The sequence below is a fragment of the Gouania willdenowi genome, chromosome 13 (assembly GCF_900634775.1).
Source record: "Gouania willdenowi chromosome 13, fGouWil2.1, whole genome shotgun sequence".
NCBI classification, from domain to species: Eukaryota; Metazoa; Chordata; class Actinopteri; order Blenniiformes; family Gobiesocidae; genus Gouania; species Gouania willdenowi.
This window is the reverse complement of record NC_041056.1, coordinates 21,751,672-21,773,092: the sequence shown is the minus strand read 5'-3', so window position 1 is coordinate 21,773,092 and position 21,421 is coordinate 21,751,672. Positions and strand designations below refer to the sequence as shown.

Here is a 21,421-nt window from a genome sequence, read left to right as displayed (position 1 = left end):
TTTCTGGTCCTTCCTCTCGTGCATTTCACAAATCTCCACATATGACAGCTTAACTTTTTACGTTAATTATAGTAGGGAAATAGTTAAACATCAGTGTGACCAACGTGGACTGACTGCTGTCGGGTGCACACAGGTGATCAGCTTCACAATGCATGGTAAATGGACTTGATTTTTATCCCCACACTGAAGCAGTCTCAAAGTGCTTTATATATCAGCTCATTCACCCAATCACTCTCACATTCACGCACCAATGGGACAGGACTGCCATGCAAGGCGCTAGTCGACCACTGGGAGCAACTTAGGGTTCAGTGTCTTGCCCAAAGACACTTCGACACATAGTCAGGCACTGGGATTGAACCTCCAACCTCTCGATCAGAAGACGACCCTCTACCACCTGAGCCACGGTCGCCCTACCTACCATCTGCAAAAAAAAGGGGTGTTAAATGGGAGCATATGTTGCGTCTGTGTGGATCAATTCGTTCTGGTAGTCTCTTGCATTATGAGTCCTTGTGGTTTAAATTGTGTCGAAGTTCATATTTTTAGTACCATTTAATGTTTCATCTTATCGGAGCGCTGCACTTATTCCAGGTTCGAAAGCGCGTAAGAGGAAAAGAACTCAAGCAGACGGGAGAAGGCCAATTTTGAGTGGGAACCCCCACATTTCAGGGTTACTCCATCCACAGTGCATAACTGGGATGAAGGTGCGCAGCGACTGACATAAGTACAGGAGGAGAATAGTGCGCTGTCAGAAACGGCGACGTTTTTCTGACTTGCGTGCATGGGAGATTAGAACCCTAAATGTTCATGGTTTCACTTTATTAGAGATCAGATAATATCAAGGCTAGCAGTAACTTAAAGTAGTAAATGTTGGCAAAACTTCTAATTTATGCAGTTTAATTTTCATTACATTTCATAGAAAATTATCATTTTTCTGTTTTACTCACTACTAACGAACAACTTAACTAATCTTACAATGTAACATTTGTCAAATGTAACAATTGTGATTTTACAAAAATCCACCTGTGTTAAAAAAAACTTGTATTTATTACTATGACATACAACCTGTACACCATATCTGCAACACTAATAGACATTTGTTTCAGTGAAAATAAATATTTAAAGATGGTAATTTAATATTAAGTCCTTATCATGTGCAGCAGTATTTACCTTATGTACTAACTGCATCCTGAAAAGTAAATCAGTTTTTACATGAAGCTCATTGGTGTCTAGAGCCCCTCACATGGTTCATGCCGGCTAGCTGGTGCCCGTGGACCCTGTGTTGGTGACCCTTGCATTAAAGGGTGGTCATGTTGAAGAGTATTATAGTATACTGTATATTGGTAAATGAGCGGTCAGGTGATGCATTTTAATTAGGGACGTCCCAATACCACTTTTTCACTTCCGATATTGCAGCCTTGCGTATCGGCCGATACTGATACGATATCAGCACGAATCATACCTACAGTACATATTTATTTTGTCGTGTGGAATGTTAGAAAAGGCTTGATCAAGAGATGTTACTCAAACAGAAAAATAGTCAGCAACAGTAGGTTACTTTGTTGGAGTGTGAACCACAGTCACCTATGGATAGAAGTGCTGGAGTGGAGCTTATATCAGTGATTTGATTTGAGATACAGTCCGATAAAATCAGATTTTTGTTTTCTGGCTGATATTGGACCGATATCCTATATCGGATCGGGACACCACCAATTTTAATTAGTGTGAGAAAGATGCTGAGGTGAATTGAAGGCTGGCCTCTACAACATGAATAAATATGACTCATTCTTGACAAAGGGCATGGGGTTTTTGTTCATCTGTGTTGCTGAGCGTGTTAAGGCTGTTCCAGTAGCCCGGGCTGGGTCAGGCGGCTACAGGAGGCTGGGTGTCGGTGCTTGTTGAGTCCTGAGCTACTGTGGAGCCTACACTACACTGAGGGCGGAGCTGAAAGACACAGTATCTACTGCACTGATGGAGGGCACGGGTGGAGGTTTCCTCTGCTCTCTATGAAGCCATGAGGTGTGGACCTGCTGCTGCTGCTGGGGGTCGAGGGGGAACTGAGTGCTTATCCCGCTGAGAGCTGCTGTGGAGGGGACAGGAGGAACCAGGTCATGGGGGTCTGGATTCTGGCTGTGGCGGCACTGGTCGGAGCGCAGGCGCCTGTGGACCCTCAGGTACTGCATGGGTCAGTGTGCATTAGGACATTAGCTGGTTAAAGTGTGTGAGGAACCGACTGTAAAGCTGCTCATGCTAAAATAAACAGCAACATTTAGCAACAAACCACGTTTAAGAAATGTATATGAATTGTTTTTATGTTACTACTATGACAGATTTAAATATTTGTGATATTTACTTTTCTAGTAAAAATATATAATGCCAATGTTAAATCTAAATCATGAAATCTAAATGTTACATTTAAACATAAATGTTAAATCTAAATGGTAAATAATGAATCTAAATGTTAAATGCTAAATCTGATTTAAATTTTTCTTGTAAAAAATCTAAATCTAAATGTTAAATATTAAATGTAAATGCTAATTGTTAACTCTAAATGCTACATTTAAGCAAATGTTAAATCTAAATAGTAAATGTTGAATCAAAATGCTAAATCAGATTTTTAATTCTCGTAAAAGTAAGCCAATTTTAAATTTAAATGTTAAATCTCAATGTTAGATATTAAATCTAAATGATAATTGTTAACTCTAAATGTTACATTTAAACAAATGTTAAATCTAAATGGTAAATGTTGAATCGAAATGCTAATTCAGATTTTTAATTCTCTTAAAAATAAGCCAATTTTAGATTTAAATATTAAACATAAATGTTAAATGTAAAATTTAAATCTAAATATTTAAAACTAAATATTTAGCTAATGTGATTATATTTTACATTTAGATTTAGATTCAAAATTTAGCATTTATCTTTAAATGGATCATTTAGATTTAACATTGACAATTTTTTAGCAAGAAAAGTAAATATCACAAATTTCACAAATATTGCTGTAAATCTAGTCAAAAGTAACATAAAAAATTCCCATACCCCATCACATTTTGAACATGCTGCATCAGTATTTACTACACTAGTGACTAGGGGTGTGTATTGCCATGAATCTAACGATTTGATACGATTCACGATTTGCATGTCACGATACGATATATTCAAATACTAAACAATACAATACATTTCGCGACAACATTAGTTACAAATTTCACCTTTATATGTTCAAAATGGTTTGAAACACAACTTATTTCATTTGTTTTCAACTTGCAAGAACAATTAAATGGCAACTCACCGTAATTCAAGAACCAAAATCAAAAACCGTGATATATTTATCAAACTGTCAAATTCCGTTTTTCAAAAAAGTTTAACGTTTGCTTCTACAACAAATCCTAACCCGGTAAGTTCTTAAATTATTTTTAAAAAAAGTATTATGAATAGAAGGTGAAATCAACTTCCAGCTAAAACACATTGAGTAGTGATGTAGTTTGAGGTCTGATGTGCTTCACTGACACCTAGTGACCGGGTATTTATGTACTAAGCATATGATGGCGCAATGAAATGTTGTTTTACGTTAAAAAACATTAGAAAAAATATATATATTTGGACATTTTTTGGATCGAAACAATAATCGCGCAGTGAAATATTGCGATATATCGCCAATTCGATTTTTTCTTACACACTTACTAGTGACAGCTTTTGTGTTAATGCCAACGTAATACAACTTTAAGATACGTTTACTTTTTTTTTTTTTTTCACGCACATATTACGTGCAAAGCTTTTTAATTTGATCAAGAAATATCACAATTTGTTATTGGTCAAACTCATGGTCCAGGGGCCAAATCTGGCCATTTAGAGCATCTAATGTGTCCCACAGGAGAAAGTAAAATGAACTGACACATTGTGTTGATTACCAACTAATTCAGTTGTAGATATCTACAACTACAAATAATCAAATTAAAAGAAACCCACAATATTTGCAGTGCTCACAATTTTCCCATGCTCGTATCTCATGACCGCAGACCTCTTTAATCGCAAATTGTTGGGAGAACTTTCAGTTTTTTTCCCCCCGAAAATCCTGCCTTTTTCCTCAAATTGTTTCACAGAGGTTTCCCCAAATGAAATAAAAATTAAATGATGGCACCCACGGAGACCTTGCCTCCAACAACATTCAGAACCATCCAAATCATTCCATTTTCGACTCCTGGCTAATAATGAGAAAAACTGAAATATTAGTATCCTCCACCTGGTTTGATTAATCTCTTTTGAAGACACTTTTTATGGTTAAAACCATTTATATTTTTTTAGTTGTCTTGCATCCACAGTTGCTGGATGTCTTCGGTAGAACTCCCACATTGAGAGCTCTGACAGTCTCAGTGTCACTAATGGGACAAAGGAACATTTATATTTAATTCCGTGTTCTTATATTCCCTACAGCACGTCTGTCATCTCCATTTCTATTTCCATCCCAGCGTCAGCCCATCTGTAATCAGAGCTGTGCCCTCTTGTTGTCTGAACATGCAAAGTGCTATACACACAAACACACACACACACACAAAGGAGTGGTCTTAATATTAAACTCAAGTCAGTCCCTAACTGAAGATATAACATCTGTTGTCGAGGCTCCTGTTATTTCAGCAAATAAAGCTTTACAGGAATTTAAAGATGGGAATTTTTCCTTTTCCTTTTATGTTAATATGAATTTTTTTTTTGCAATGTAATAACTATGAATTTATGGTACCTTGGGGGGAGTGGGTGCATGTCATCTTATGGGTGGTCTGCATGTATACACAAGAGCTTATACACGGTATATAATGCTAGTGGTGAATTATTGTCATACTTTATGAGATTCTGATGTTTTTACTTTCATGGAGCAGTGTTTTTTTTATTTTGTATAAAGCTACTAGAAATGGACTTTTAAATGAACAGTTTTCAACAGAATTAAACAGTATGAGGCTATAAAGAGTTTAGATGCGTTCACTTGAAAGTAAGAAAGTAGGAAAGATGACATTTGTGTTCAATCTTGCAGGATTTTCTGGAGAAGTATGGATACCTTCACCAGGATCACCACATTCACAATGCAGTCGAGGTGCAGTTGGCCGTACGGTATGTGCAAACATGCAGAGGCTTTAGAACAGTGTTTCTCAAATGGGGGTACGTGTACCCCTATGGGTACGTAATGGCACTGCAGGGGGTACTTGAGAGAGAGAGTGTGGAAAATGAACAAATAAAGTGTCAGTCTTGGTCCCACAGGGATGAAATGACTGGAAATAATAAAAACTATAGAAATAAATCTATTCAGGAGCCACTAAATCAGTGTTTTTCAACCTTGGGGTCGGGACCCCATGTGTGGTCATCAGAAAAGATATAGATTTTTTTTTATTTTTTATTCTTTTTAACACACAATCTTAAAAAGCTATATGTAAAGCTCTATACTTTCACTTTGTGAAATATAAATCTAATTCAACTAAAATGCAGTTAAAAAAAGTATTGATCAACGATGATCAAAAGCTAATTCTAGAAAAATTATTGTTGTTTCTTTCCACTTATTTACAAAATGAGATTCTTTAAAATATGTGTTCATTCCATCATTATGTTCTATAGTTGTTTTTAAATAGTTTTCTTAGCAAAATGTTGTAGTCAGACAAAGGGGGGACTTGGATTCAAAAATAAGAGAAAGGGGGTACTTAAAGTTTGAGAACCACTGCTTTAGAAGGCTTTTAGATTGAAGTTAAGGTTTTTTTTTGGCTGATATTTGCTTGGGTGTGTTGAGGGTGTTCATGATGAGGAAGGTCAGGCCTCAGGGCAGAACGTCAGTGCAGGGCAGTAAAACACACCTTTACCTCTACACTGAAGCCTCTCCTGAACCTTCTCTGAACTGTCAGGAATGTCAGGAACCGTATGCTGCAGGTCGTTTTCTGACTGTAACAAATGAAGATTAATGAGCATGAATGCATGCACCACAAAGGGAGTCTTCCATCTTTTTAGCATTCTGAGAGCAGCAGCTGAAGATGATGATGATGATGATGAGAATTTCTCTTTTGTTTCCAGGGACTTCCAGTGGCTGTCCCGTCTGCCTGTCACTGGTCAGCTGGATGAGGACACCTTACTGCAGATGGCCGAGCCTCGCTGTGGCGTGTCAGACGAAGGCAGCCAGCAGCTTTGGGCTCAGAGGGTGCACGTCATCTTTACAGGGAAGAATCGACCGCAACATCGCAGCAAGCGCTCCTTTACACAAGGTACCATCCATGAAATTAGATGATGATCACTGAAAAATATAACAAGCATCGTTTCCTTACTAGGCTTGAAAAGGGGTGGAAAATGTCCACAGGAACTCAAGTAGGGGTGTCCCGATCTGATATTGATATTGATATCAGCCAGAAAACAAATATCTGATTCTATCGGACTGCATCTAAAATCTCCAATATAGTTTATATTATATTTATTCAATTGTAGAATACTGTAGATATTATGTTGAAGGTAAAATGTATGTAACCAATAGGTTAATAATAAATGTGTCAGTTTTTCTCATACCTACTGTTGCTGACTATTGTTCTCTGTTTGAGTGACATCACTTGATCAAACATTTTCTAACATTCCACTCTACAAAATAAGAAATAAAAGTATGTATGATTTGTGCTGATATCACATCGGATCAATATCGGTATCGGCCAACACCCAAGGCTGCAATATCGGTATCGTATCGGAAGTGAAAAAGTTGTATCGCGACATCGCTAAACTCAAACACTAGAATTTTGGGAATATTCAAAAATAAAAACTTTTTATGGGAATTATTTATTGGAATTAACCAGAAGTTGTGTATGATTTTGAATAACTGCCTGTGTGTTGCCCCGCGATGGATTGGTGACCTGTCCAGGGTGTACCCCCACCTAACGCCCAATGACAGCTGGAGATAGGGACCAGCAGACCCCCGCAACCCTGAAAATAGGAACAAGCAGGTCAGAAAATGGATAAAACATAAATATCAGCAGCCATTCAAAGTAATACATTTTTTTAAAAAAAACATAACATTTCAACTTGGGTTGCAAAATTCTGGGAATTTTCAAAGTAGGAAATTCCCATTAGAATTGACAGGGAATTTTCAAAATCGAAGTTAAATGTAGTTGATAAAATACATTTTTTTTAGCATCTTCTAAAATATCAATATTTAAAGGTTACTCCCCCTTTCCTGTCAGTACAGATGGTATAAGGAAAATACTGATGTGATAGTGAGAAGAGTTTATTGTCATAAATCCAAGTGCTGAATTCAGGCTTTCATTTAAAGCAGGGGAAGTGTTTTAATGGTGCAGACAGTAAATTTAAGTGTTAGGGATGATGAAGACATCCAAACATCCATCGTAGTAGTAGTTAATGTATTAGAGTGCACATGCTACTTCTCTCTGTGCGGAGGAAAATTCCTCACCACACCTCCCCTCACCTCTGGATGGTTAGAATGTGGGAAACGCTAGAGCTTACCCAAACAACTGCAGCTTGTTTTCTACCACTCCAGTGCTGCGATTCTCAGTTAGGATTCATTCATTAAAGTGTGTTTAATGACAATTCAGTTCTACTTTTTTACTTCACAAATAAAATGTAACTTAGATTTTCAATCACACAAACATTTAGAGCTTTCTGGATGTGGTTGCATGTTAGGACTTAAGTTTTTATTAAATTACTGACTCCCACAGTGTATTACTTTAGAACTTTTTCTATTCTCTGCTCACTAGAAAGTCAGATTACACTGATGGGGGTGATGATATGCAGTAGATAGTGTTACAAAAATCAATACATACCCAACTGTAATTTTCAGTCTCTCTTTAGTTTGGTGGTATTTGCATGTAAATGTTTTTAAAAGGTATCCCTCATGCACACACACGCATACGTACACACACACACACACACGCCTGCAGCCTCTGCATTCCTGCCCGTCACTGAGGACGCTGGCTAACGTTGAGGGAATGCAGCTCTAGCTGATGTTTGCTTCTGTCTCTTCATGTCGGTACCTGACACATTCCCTCTGGTAAACATGTCCATAACCGACTGGATCACATTGTTTTTTTTTTACTTCATTGCTAAACTCTGTCGTCGATTTTTAATGACCAGATACGTTCTTGGCTGAATGGGTGGGTGTAGTACAGTTTTTGTGGAAGTAAACGGCTCTTTGTCATTACTTTGGGCTCAGACATGACTCACATGACTGATGAATGTTATTAGTTACATGAAGAACACTTTTATTGGCCGACGCTTCTTACTGATGTGGCTTTACATCTGAGCTATTCCTTAATGGCTCACACTGGCTGCTGAAGAAAAGCTGCAGGTGACACAAACTCAGCCATGAGTCAGAATGGCCAGGGCGACCATCGACCTACTTGTTTGTACCTACATGTGTGGCGTGAGGTCTTTTTTTGTTTTGTTTTGAGCAAAGGTGGAGAGCTTTACTCAAAGCTACTGAAAACAGACCTTGAGTTGTGGTGGAATCTACCAGTTGTTCCCAGTGATATTTACTGAGCAGACATTCCTGTTACAAGATAAGAACCACAAGCTGCTTATTTGTGTTTTCAATGGCATGAACACATTTCTCTGTGACCAGCATTATTATACACTAAAGCTTATCGAATAGTTCCAGGTGGGCAAGGAAATGTGTCAGCAGAGAAGGAAAAACTCCCTTTTAGCGTCTGTCTGAACTACTGTGGGTTAAAGCAGGGATGGGCAATTCTATCACAGCAGGGGCCACAAAATGTGATTTTTATCTGATCCGAGGGCCACATTATCAACATTTATGTCAGCATTAGAATAATGACTGATCTGTGGTTTTGCTGTTTTTTGTTATTTTTTGTGTTCTTGTTGTAATTTTGTGTATTTTTCTGCATTCATGATGTCAATTTGTGCATTTTTGGGGTCACTTTCTGTATTTTCCTCTCATTTTGTGGTATTTTGTTGACATTTTGTGTCTTTGGAGATATTCTGCGATGTGTTTTTGTTTTTTGTGTTTTTGTTGTCATTTTTTCTGTTTAAGTAATTATTGTTAAAAGTTCATTTATCACATATAAAGCATTCAATCATTCACATAGTAAAACAATAAAATGAATTAATATACATACAATTACATTGCCAAGAAACAGATAAAGTGCATTCAAGTACTCAGTGCAACACATTAATGTCTGACTTCTGGCCATTCTGGGAAATCTGCTCATTTATGAGCTTCACTGACAGTGGGATAAAATAACGTTTGTATCGATTGTGTTATTGTGTCTGTCTTTGTTGTCATTTTGTGTATTTTTTGAAATTTTTTGTGTGCTTTGTGCATTTTGCTGTCGATTTGTGTGTTTAGGGAGTTATTTATATTCCTTCCAACTTCTTGAAATTACATTTTTGGCGATTTGTTTTGTGAGCCGGACAAAATTAAACTGAGGGCCACGTGTGTCCCCCGCGCCGCCAGTTGCCTATGTCCGGGTTAAAGGAAATTTAAGAGAGAGAGACTTGAACAGGATGCAGGAGTAACTGGGCTTTAAGTATAAGAACCCAGCAGCTCACCTTCATAGCCCTGTGGTGCAGACAGACTCATGGTGATGTTAAAGCATGCTAATTGATGAATAGCCCCAAATGACAAGATAACAGTGCAGCTAATGAGTCAGTACGCAGAATGGTGTGCTGAGAAATGACCATCACAGGAGTATAGACATGGACATGGATTCAGGATCATCTCAGGCAGCCCAAACAACTTGTCTTAAACGCCACCTGCAGACAACAAATTATTCAATTTTAAATTGTTTTGTGAGAAAAATCAAATGTTTGTTTTTTATCCTGATGAAGAAGGAGACTTCTCCATGACTTCTCCATGTATCATTCATTCTTTCCATTTTCAATTAAGAAACAAAAACGGTTTGTTGTTTCAGTATTTGTTTAAAAATCTGATACGGTTTGTTTTTCGTACTTTTGATTTTACGTTCAAATCGAAAAAAAGGAAATGAAAAAAACGGACCATGGGAAATCCGTGTATCATTCGTTCTTTCGATTTTCAATTTGTTGTTGTAGCTGATGAGTTTTATTCCTTTTCATCGATAAATGGTGATAATCTGTGTCTCATCTGCAAAGGAGTAAACTTGGTTTCCAGAGCATTTTTCCTGATATAAGCAAAAATAGAATATAAAGTATTGCTAATAACTTAAAGGTGCAGTCCGCAACTTTCCCATCCCTCTCTCCCCCTCCCTCCCCGCTGCTCACTTGCCCTGCCTCCAAACATTTCAAAGTCCCTCCCTCAGAGGCGCTAACAAGCTAACATTAGTCCGACAGCAACATCACAAATATAACATGCTCTGTTAAAAGCATATTACTGCAGCACTTCTCTCTCTATGTGCACACACCTCAGCAGCAGCAGCAACAACTCAGTGTCGCATACAGAACCCACACAGAGGCTGCTTCGCGCACATGAACAACACATGCACTACAGAGTTCTAGTGTAACAATTACAAATCAAACAGAATGTAAATCAAGCAGCAGTAATTACCTTTCAAGCAGAGAAGTCACCAATTCCATCTTCTACTCCTCCAGACCACACACTGTAAAAAAGTCAGCGCTTCAGCCCCGAGAAGGGGGCGGGGACTGCGTGCAACAGCTGTCAGACAGTCCATCAAACACAATCCTGGCTCTAATTGGCTCTTTTTGCTTGGTCGCGGTGCATTCTGGCAATCTGCCAAAGGCTGTAGGAGCACAAACTACTAGTTTGATGTAAAACTGTCCTTACATAGTGACAGCTTTAGTAAATATGACAAAAAGTCACTTTTATAAGAGTTGCAGACTGCACCTTTAAATCCTTGTAGATTTTTGAGTGCAGAGCGTTAAAGCTTGGCCTCATGATACTTCAAACTTTCTGGGCTTGTTTTGAGATTGGGGTAACTGGCCAAGAAAATATGAGTTGGATTTACACACGGCTTCTCATGTCTTCTTGTGTTATGATACAAAAGGGGCGGCGCCAACAGTGGTGGTTCTTGACTTAAGAAGCAACCAAAACGTCACTAAATAAATTGTAATGTTTGGGTTTTAACCCATAGAGCGCAGTCACTCAACTTTTTAAAAAATTGTAATACTTTGAACTCTTCACAATTCTTATGTCAATCAACAAAACTACTTCATACTCCAACACATTTTGTTTTCAGCAGGAAAAAACTGGTTTTGGGGGATTAGTTACCATTTAAAGTTATTTTAATGTTCACGGTTTGGTCTTTTTTAATCAAACTGGTGAGTGAAGCGTCCTATACTGATTACATTATCCTACTGAAGTGGATTACTGCTGAATCCTTTTACAAATATATTTCATTTTGACAGTCAGTGGCCATAATGTTATGGTTGATCACTGTGTGTGTGTGCGTGCATGCGTGCGTGCGTGTACGACAGCATTCCCATAGCATTCTTTGTGTGTGTATTTGTTGGTTCTTTTTTTTTTTTAGCAGAGCATAGTAGAACATCTGGCGTTTACAGCTGCCCAGTTTAAAACAGATGTGTTTCATAAATTTTTCCTTGTTGTCTCCTCAGATATATGTATGAATATTTTTATTTTCCATTTGAATGTATATCGTCAAATAAATGAAGTGTTATTGAAATCTTGAAGTCGCATTTCTTTTCGTTCACATTTATTCAAGGGTGTGAATGTTTTGATTTTAAATGTATTAAAACAAAACATAAAAAGTATACATTTAAAAGAAGAGCAGCATTTAATGAAGTTATTTTCTAATTCACAACATTGCTGCCAGTCAGAAATAAACTGAGACTAAGGTATTTAAATACGGTAAGTACTGTGGCTGCTTATCAGCAAGAAGCTTCAGGGTCTTCTCATTTGTATTTTATTTCTTATATTCATTTGTAGAACATGTTTAAACTAAACGAGTGGCCATTTTGCAATTTATAAATATTTATTTTATTTTATTTATTGTGGTCATTTTGCAGGGTCTTTGTTTTTAATATTTCTTTATTCAATTATTGAAAATGTATCTGTTTTTATTTTATTTATTTGTGATTTTATTTCAAATCAAACCATAATTAACGAGAAGAAAAGTGACATACTGAAAAAAAAAAAAAAATATATATATATATACACACACACGTGGATATAAAAATTCTACACACCCCTCCACCCTGAGTCAGGGTGGAGGGAATTATAAACAGTTCCAAATACCAGGCAGTGTTGGCACAAAACATTTGGGATTTTTTTAGAAAGCTGAAGACGAAGAGGAACTTTATCTTTCAACACAACAATGACCCAAAGCACACACCCACATCATCAAAAGAGCCAACAAAAATTGGCGGTAAAGCTGTTGTAAGGCATAAAAAAGAGCAAAATAATTTCTATAGCCTTACCTTCATTTTTTGGTGTTTTAAATTTTTTCGCCATTTTTTATGCCTTACTATAACCTTACAACCATTTTTTGGAGTTTCCAATTTTTTTGCATAAACTGCATTACTGCAGTTTCAGCCCTCCCTGGGCTTAAACTGCAGTAATGCATAAAAATTGAAAAAAGTTCAAAGAAAATAAATTCTGAGATACGGCTTTAATAGGACCCTAAAAACTAGGTTAAATATGATGAGCACACTTAAACTGTTCTGAAAATGCAGTTAGGCATGAAAAATGACAAAAATGTGAAAACACCCACATTTTGGAAATAAGGCTATAGTAAGGCATAAAAATAGAAAAAAAATTAGATTTTTTTTTTCTGAGATAAAGTTATCATAGGACCCTAAAAACTAGTTCAAATATGATGAGCACACTTAAACTGGGCTGCAAATGCAGTTTGGCATGAAAAATGACAAAAATGTGAAAACACCTCATTTTTGGAGGTAAGGCTCTAGTAAGGCATGAAAATGGAAAAAATTTAGATTTTTTTTTTCTGAGATAAAGTTATCATAGGACCCTAAAAACTAGTTCAAATATGATGAGCACACTTATACTGGGCTGAAAATGCAGTTCGGCAAGAAAAATGACAAAAATGTGAAAACCAAAAATTAAGTAAGACATTTTTGTCAGAATCAAAAACATGAGCTCATCAGGAGATGAAGACATATACACATTTTTTGGGTCAGGCAGAAATTCAAAAGTTTATATCTTTAGTTAGAAGATGTTTTAGATTTAGGAATTAAACGATAACTTAGTAGTTAATTAAAGACCACAGATACCGCTGATTTAGCAATAAAAATATGTACACGATTAATGATTTTATCATTTATCATTGAGGGGTCTTATTTGTCTGCTATTTGATTTAGTTGGTATATGTGTACAAGTTGTTTAGTGTGTATTAAGTTTAGTATTTAAAAGAGAGAATGCAGACTTTTATTAGTTAATTCATTAGTTTTTTTGTACAAACTGTCTTTTGTGATAATCTGACTGTCCCAGTTGTTACTGTATATCTGATTACGTACATGCTTGTGTTGTTGTTAGATTTAGATTGAGTGAAGCTATTGGATATAAGGGCATATAATTATAGTACAGTATTTTATTTTGTCTAAATGTTTTTTTTTCCAGACAAGAGGTCCGCTAATCTGACCTTGGACTTGGAGCGTTTCCCTCCACCTGTTAGCTCTACAGGCTAACACGTGTGTGTCATTTAGCCTTTTCAGTGGTCCAAACAAGCACAATCCCTGTCAAGGTTGGCAAACGATAACTTTAGCTATCAGATGATCTGAGTCGCTTCCTAAATCCGTGATAACCCACCCACCCCACACCACTGATATAGAGGATTATCATGTTAATTGCTTCCATAAGGGAAGTCATGGAACTTCCTGGCTGCTCTGCCGTCCTCGGGGGAACGTCTACCCTGCAGCGGTCTGGGACGGAGCGACGGCGCTCCCGAGTACGCCCTAATACATGTGATATTGGGCAATAAGATGAATGTGTAGCTCTCATGTGGGAATGGAAAACAGATTAAGGGTGGGGAAATATTTTAAAGCCAAACAGCCGCCAGTGTTGTGTTCTACAAGCAAATCTGCAATGTTGGAGCATTAACAATTATGCTTAATTTTGAGATTTGAGGTCCCAAGGTGCACAAAATAATGCTCAGCAAGGACTGAGCTGATGGAACGCTTTAGCTGCTGCCAAAGAGCAACCTCTGTTTATTCATAGTGAAACACACACTGATACCAAACCCATCTCATAATGGCACCAGATATCTAGAAACGCTTGTCTCTAGGGTGTTGTTCAGGTCTGACAGCAATTCACGGTATTTACCACATGCTACGTTAAAACTGATATTTGGAGTTTCTGAGAAATCTATGTTAATGTATCATTCTTTTGAAATATGAGAAAATACCTAACTAGTCTTTTACTATGGTCTACTGCTGGTGGTCATTCATATACATTCATGTATATAAGTCCCTCCTTCGTCCTATAGACCCCTATACTATACAAATGGAAACTATCGCCAAGTACACTCAGCCAATAGGCTGCGACTTCCTGTTTTTGAGACTGTCAATCAAAGTCAATGCGGAACTGTGCACGGAAACAAGGCCGTGCGTCACAACAGCAAACAGGTAAATATGATTTTTGCTCTTACCTGAGCCATAGACATATATCAATGCAACCTTGTTATGTTCCGCGATGTCCGTGCAGAAAAGTAGAGGCGTGGCTTCTGGTAGATTGGGTGAGGCAGTGGGAGGAAGAGAAACTGTTTCGGGCGGGACATCGAGACGTTTCTCAGAAACTCCGGATAGCAGCTTTAATCGCAAATGGCATTAACACAGTAAAGTTTCAACAGAAACGGGTTTAAACCTTCTATGTTGGCTTGTGTGCAGAACTTCCATAGATTTCTTTAACATTTCTATTCATACAAAAATAAATACCTCTGAAATAAGTAATAAGACGAGTGTTACTGCTCTTGTATTCTAATTAGATTATTGCATTGATGAGATGACTGAAACTGAGCTGATTAATACTGTGTTTATTAGCCTATTGTGTGCTTAACCAGCATATTTGACAGTTAGTTGGTATCAGTTGATTTAGGGAGATTGTTGTTGAGTGTCTGGGGAGTGAAGCGATGAAGGGATTATAGATATTTGAGAGATAGTGTATCAATCCCACGTCTCTGGTCCAAGTTGGCACTTCCTTTTTTTTCCCCCAAAAAATTGAAATTGCTGAAATTGAAAGTTTTCCTGCTTTGGGCCGCAGCTTGCACAGGGTAGTTTAGTAAGAACCTCTGAACTAGAACACAACTATTGTTCAATATTGTTTTGTTTTTTTTGTGATTCAAAGCAAATAAGGTGCTTTCTTGCATTTTTTTTTTTTTTTTTTTGGTGCAATGACCTAAACATCAGACTTGTGCTTATGCATACCAAGCTCACAGGAATAGGTCTAAAATGGGACTCAGTTGTATTGTATATGTAAGTAATTATTTATTTATTTATTTATTATCTGAAACTTCAAAAGTTTTCCTACAACTTATTTTAGCCCAATGCTGTCTTGCTATCATTAAACAATTAAGAAAAAAAAAAAAAAAAAAAACACATTTTTGAATGGTTTTTGATTCGAAAAGCCAAATATTTGTTTACTTAAAGGACAGAAGTACAATGATTGTTAATGATTCGCCTCATTTTACATAAAATCCATAAGTTACAAAATGTTTGAAAAGTGTCTTTAAAAACTGGAGCAGTTGATAAATTAAGAATATGAATATTAAAACAATTAAAGATGGTTTGACTGCGTTATTTAAAGTTGTGTTTAAATGTCTGGGTTGACTTTGGTCTCACACAGTCAAAGATCACCCAGCATCCACAGCTGCCTCAGCTTAAAGGTTTATATCGTCTAATGACCGTTTCCTGTCGCAGTTTGTCGGCTCTGTGTGAGGCGTGTGCTGCGTGTGCTGCGTGTACGTTTTTCTAACGTTGATTTAGTTTCCACATTGTGAAAATCTTGCATTTCTTTGCATACACTCAAACAAATGTAAGTTTTCTTTCTTAAATAGTGACTGATTTAACTTCTTGTTCCACCAGTTCGGGACAAGGGTGAGGGATGTGTAATTATGATCAAACTGGGAAACCACAGACGCGTGTTTAAGCAAAATGTTTGGTTGAACGTGTACTCTGTGTGTGTATGTTTACGCAGCTGCCAGCGAACATGGTGAACAACTAATCATTAGGTTCAGCTGTGGCTTAGACTGTTGTACGGAAACGTCTATGCAGAGTGGTAAACACAGTATATGAGTGGAAATTAATAATATCAAGTAAACATCAAAATTATTTTCACCTTGAAGCATAACTGCAATTTTAAGAGCACTTGTGAAGTTGTGAGGTTTTTAGTGTAAAAAAAGGTTTTATTATTGAGCAGTATATGAATGAAACAGGTAGAAGCAAGAATGCTTATATGCCCAACATGAATAATATTTGTTACCATTTCCAATAATACATACAAAAGAAATTCAACAAGTACATTTGAGTTGCCTTTTTCTAATAATGAAAAATAAAAAAAATAGCGTCTTAGGGTTAAGTATGTGCATTATATTTGCAGTAGTTTTCAGGGTCTGATGATGGTCCTAACTCAATTTTTTTTGAAAAAAAATGCCTTGCTATAGCCTTACTTTTTATTTTGGGTGATTTTTGTTTTTTGTCATTTTTTGTCCAATACTGCTTTTTTAGCCCTTTTTAAGTACGTGCATTATATTTGCAGTAGTTTTTAGGGTCTGATGATGGTCCTAACTCAGTTTTTTTTTTTTGGATTTTTTTTGAAAAAAATGCCTTGCTATAGCCTTACTTTTTTTTTTTGGTGATTTTTGTTTTTTGTCATTTTTTGTCCCTTACTGCTTTTTTAGCCCTTTTTAAGTATGTGCATTATATTTGCAGTAGTTTTTAGGGTCTGATGATGGTCCTAACTCAATTTTTTTTTTTTGATTTTTTTTGAAAAAAATGCCTTGCTATAGCCTTACTTTTTTTTTTGGGTGATTTTTGTTTTTTGTCATTTTTTGTCCCTTACTGCTTTTTAGCCCTTTTTAAGCAAGTGCATTATATTTGCAGTAGTTTTTAGGGTCTGATGATGGTCCTAACTCAATTTTTTTTTTTGGATTTTTTTTGAAAAAAATGCCTTGCTATAGCCTTACTTTTTATTTTGGGTGATTTTTGTTTTTTGTCATTTTTTGTCCCTTACTGCTTTTTAGCCCTTTTTAAGCAAGTGCATTATATTTGCAGTAGTTTTTAGGGTCTGATGATGGTCCTAACTCAATTTTTTTTTTTTTATTTTTTTTGAAAAAAATGCCTTGCTATAGCCTTACTTTTTTTTTTTGGTGATTTTTGTTTTTTGTCATTTTTTGTGCCTTACTGCTTATTTAGCCCTTTTTAAGTATGTGCATTATATTTGCAGTAGTTTTTAGGGTCTGATGATGGTCCTAACTCAATTTTTTTTTTTGGATTTTTTTTGAAAAAAATGCCTTGCTATAGCCTTACTTTTTTTTTTTGGTGATTTTTGTTTTTTGTCATTTTTTGTGCCTTACTGCTTATTTAGCCCTTTTTAAGTATGTGCATTATATTTGCAGTAGTTTTTAGGGTCTGATGATGGTCCTAACTCAATTTTTTTTTTTGGATTTTTTTTGAAAAAAATGCCTTGCTATAGCCTTACTTTTTTTTTTTGGTGATTTTTGTTTTTTGTCATTTTTTGTGCCTTACTGCTTATTTAGCCCTTTTTAAGTATGTGCATTATATTTGCAGTAGTTTTTAGGGTCTGATGATGGTCCTAACTCAATTTTTTTTTTGGATTTTTTTTGAAAAAAATGCCTTGCTATAGCCTTACTTTTTTTTTTTGGTGATTTTTGTTTTTTGTCATTTTTTGTGCCTTACTGCTTATTTAGCCCTTTTTAAGTATGTGCATTATATTTGCAGTAGTTTTTAGGGTCTGATGATGGTCCTAACTCAATTTTTTTTTTTGGATTTTTTTTGAAAAAAATGCCTTGCTATAGCCTTACTTTTTTTTTTTTGTGATTTTAGTTTTTGTCATTTTTTGTGCCTTACTGCTTATTTAGCCATTTTTAAGTATGTGCATTATATTTGCAGTAGTTTTTAGGGTCTGATGATGGTCCTAACTCAATTTTTTTTTTTGGATTTTTTTTGAAAAAAATGCCTTGCTATAGCCTTACTTTTTTTTTTTGGTGATTTTTGTTTTTTGTCATTTTTTGTGCCTTACTGCTTATTTAGCCCTTTTTAAGTATGTGCATTATATTTGCAGTAGTTTTTAGGGTCTGATGATGGTCCTAACTCAATTTTTTTTTTGGATTTTTTTTGAAAAAAATGCCTTGCTATAGCCTTACTTTTTTTTTTTTTGGTGATTTTTGTTTTTTGTCATTTTTTGTGCCTTACTGCTTATTTAGCCCTTTTTAAGTATGTGCATTATATTTGCAGTAGTTTTTAGGGTCTGATGATGGTCCTAACTCAATTTTTTTTTTTGGATTTTTTTTGAAAAAAATGCCTTGCTATAGCCTTACTTTTTTTTTTTGGTGATTTTTGTTTTTTGTCATTTTTTGTGCCTTACTGCTTATTTAGCCCTTTTTAAGTATGTGCATTATATTTGCAGTAGTTTTTAGGGTCTGATGATGGTCCTAACTCAATTTTTTTTTTTGGATTTTTTTTGAAAAAAATGCCTTGCTATAGCCTTACTTTTTTTTTTTGGTGATTTTTGTTTTTTGTCATTTTTTGTGCCTTACTGCTTATTTAGCCCTTTTTAAGTATGTGCATTATATTTGCAGTAGTTTTTAGGGTCTGATGATGGTCCTAACTCAATTTTTTTTTTTGGATTTTTTTTGAAAAAAATGCCTTGCTATAGCCTTACTTTTTTTTTTTGGTGATTTTTGTTTTTTGTCATTTTTTGTGCCTTACTGCTTATTTAGCCCTTTTTAAGTATGTGCATTATATTTGCAGTAGTTTTTAGGGTCTGATGATGGTCCTAACTCAATTTTTTTTTTTGGATTTTTTTTGAAAAAAATGCCTTGCTATAGCCTTACTTTTTTTTTTTGGTGATTTTTGTTTTTTGTCATTTTTTGTGCCTTACTGCTTATTTAGCCCTTTTTAAGTATGTGCATTATATTTGCAGTAGTTTTTAGGGTCTGATGATGGTCCTAACTCAATTTTTTTTTTTTGATTTTTTTTGAAAAAAATGCCTTGCTATAGCCTTACTTTTTTTTTTTTGGTGATTTTTGTTTTTTGTCATTTTTTGTGCCTTACTGCTTATTTAGCCCTTTTTAAGTATGTGCATTATATTTGCAGTAGTTTTTAGGGTCTGATGATGGTCCTAACTCAATTTTTTTTTTTGGATTTTTTTTGAAAAAAATGCCTTGCTATAGCCTTACTTTTTTTTTTTGGTGATTTTTGTTTTTTGTCATTTTTTGTGCCTTACTGCTTATTTAGCCCTTTTTAAGTATGTGCATTATATTTGCAGTAGTTTTTAGGGTCTGATGATGGTCCTAACTCAATTTTTTTTTTTGGATTTTTTTTGAAAAAAATGCCTTGCTATAGCCTTACTTTTTTTTTTTGGTGATTTTTGTTTTTTGTCATTTTTTGTGCCTTACTGCTTATTTAGCCCTTTTTAAGTATGTGCATTATATTTGCAGTAGTTTTTAGGGTCTGATGATGGTCCTAACTCAATTTTTTTTTTTTGGATTTTTTTTGAAAAAAATGCCTTGCTATAGCCTTACTTTTTTTTTTGGTGATTTTTGTTTTTTGTCATTTTTTGTGCCTTACTGCTTATTTAGCCCTTTTTAAGTATGTGCATTATATTTGCAGTAGTTTTTAGGGTCTGATGATGGTCCTAACTCAATTTTTTTTTTTGGATTTTTTTGAAAAAAATGCCTTGCTATAGCCTTACTTTTTTTTTTTGGTGATTTTTGTTTTTTGTCATTTTTTGTGCCTTACTGCTTATTTAGCCCTTTTTAAGTATGTGCATTATATTTGCAGTAGTTTTTAGGGTCTGATGATGGTCCTAACTCAATTTTTTTTTTTGGATTTTTTTTGAAAAAAATGCCTTGCTATAGCCTTACTTTTTATTTTTGGTGATTTTTGTTTTTTGTCATTTTTTGTGCCTTACTGCTTATTTAGCCCTTTTTAAGTATGTGCATTATATTTGCAGTAGTTTTTAGGGTCTGATGATGGTCCTAACTCAATTTTTTTTTTGGATTTTTTTTGAAAAAAATGCCTTGCTATAGCCTTACTTTTTTTTTTTGGTGATTTTTGTTTTTTGTCATTTTTTGTGCCTTACTGCTTATTTAGCCCTTTTTAAGTATGTGCATTATATTTGCAGTAGTTTTTAGGGTCTGATGATGGTCCTAACTCAATTTTTTTTTTTGGATTTTTTTTGAAAAAAAATGCCTTGCTATAGCCTTACTTTTTTATTTTTGGTGATTTTTGTTTTTTGTCATTTTTTGTGCCTTACTGCTTATTTAGCCCTTTTTAAGTATGTGCATTATATTTGCAGTAGTTTTTAGGGTCTGATGATGGTCCTAACTCAATTTTTTTTTTTGGATTTTTTTTGAAAAAAATGCCTTGCTATAGCCTTACTTTTTTATTTTGGGTGATTTTTGTTTTTTTGTGCCTTACTGCTTATTTAGCCCTTTTTAAGTATGTGCATTATATTTGCAGTAGTTTTTAGGGTCTGATGATGGTCCTAACTCAATTTTTTTTTTTGGGATTTTTTTTTGAAAAAAATGCCTTGCTATAGCCTTACTTTTTATTTTGGGTGATTTTTGTTTTTTGTCATTTTTTGTGCCATACTGCTTATTTAGCCCTTTTTAAGTATGTGCATTATATTTGCAGTAGTTTTTAGGGTCTGATGATGGTCCTAACTCAATTTTTTTTTTTGGATTTTTTTTGAAAAAAATGCCTTGCTATAGCCTTACTTTTTTTTTTTGGTGATTTTTGTTTTTTGTCATTTTTTGTGCCTTACTGCTTATTTAGCCCTTTTTAAGTATGTGCATTATATTTGCAGTAGTTTTTAGGGTCTGATGATGGTCCTAACTCAATTTTTTTTTTTGGATTTTTTTTGAAAAAAATGCCTTGCTATAGCCTTACTTTTTTTTTTTGGTGATTTTTGTTTTTTGTCATTTTTTGTGCCTTACTGCTTATTTAGCCCTTTTTAAGTATGTGCATTATATTTGCAGTAGTTTTTAGGGTCTGATGATGGTCCTAACTCAATTTTTTTTTTGGATTTTTTTTTAAAAAAAATGCCTTGCTATAGCCTTACTTTTTTTTTTTGGTGATTTTTGTTTTTTGTCATTTTTTGTGCCTTACTGCTTATTTAGCCCTTTTTAAGTATGTGCATTATATTTGCAGTAGTTTTTAGGGTCTGATGATGGTCCTAACTCAATTTTTTTTTTTTGGATTTTTTTTGAAAAAAATGCCTTGCTATAGCCTTACTTTTTTTTTTGGTGATTTTTGTTTTTTGTCATTTTTTGTGCCTTACTGCTTATTTAGCCCT

At 35.0% G+C, this 21,421-nt stretch overlaps 1 protein-coding gene across 1 annotated transcript in view; it reads left to right on the top strand.

Moving 5' to 3' along the window:
• Positions 1-1,913: 1,913 nt before the first annotated feature.
• The window catches only part of mmp28 (matrix metallopeptidase 28), a 41,166-nt gene continuing 21,658 nt past the window's right edge, over positions 1,914-21,421 (top strand). Inside the window, exons 1-3 of the mRNA XM_028465771.1 lie at positions 1,914-2,171; positions 5,024-5,100; positions 6,046-6,233. Of these exons, the coding sequence (XP_028321572.1) occupies positions 2,109-2,171; positions 5,024-5,100; positions 6,046-6,233 (328 nt within the window). The 5' untranslated portion in view covers positions 1,914-2,108. The remainder of the gene's footprint in view (positions 2,172-5,023; positions 5,101-6,045; positions 6,234-21,421) is intronic.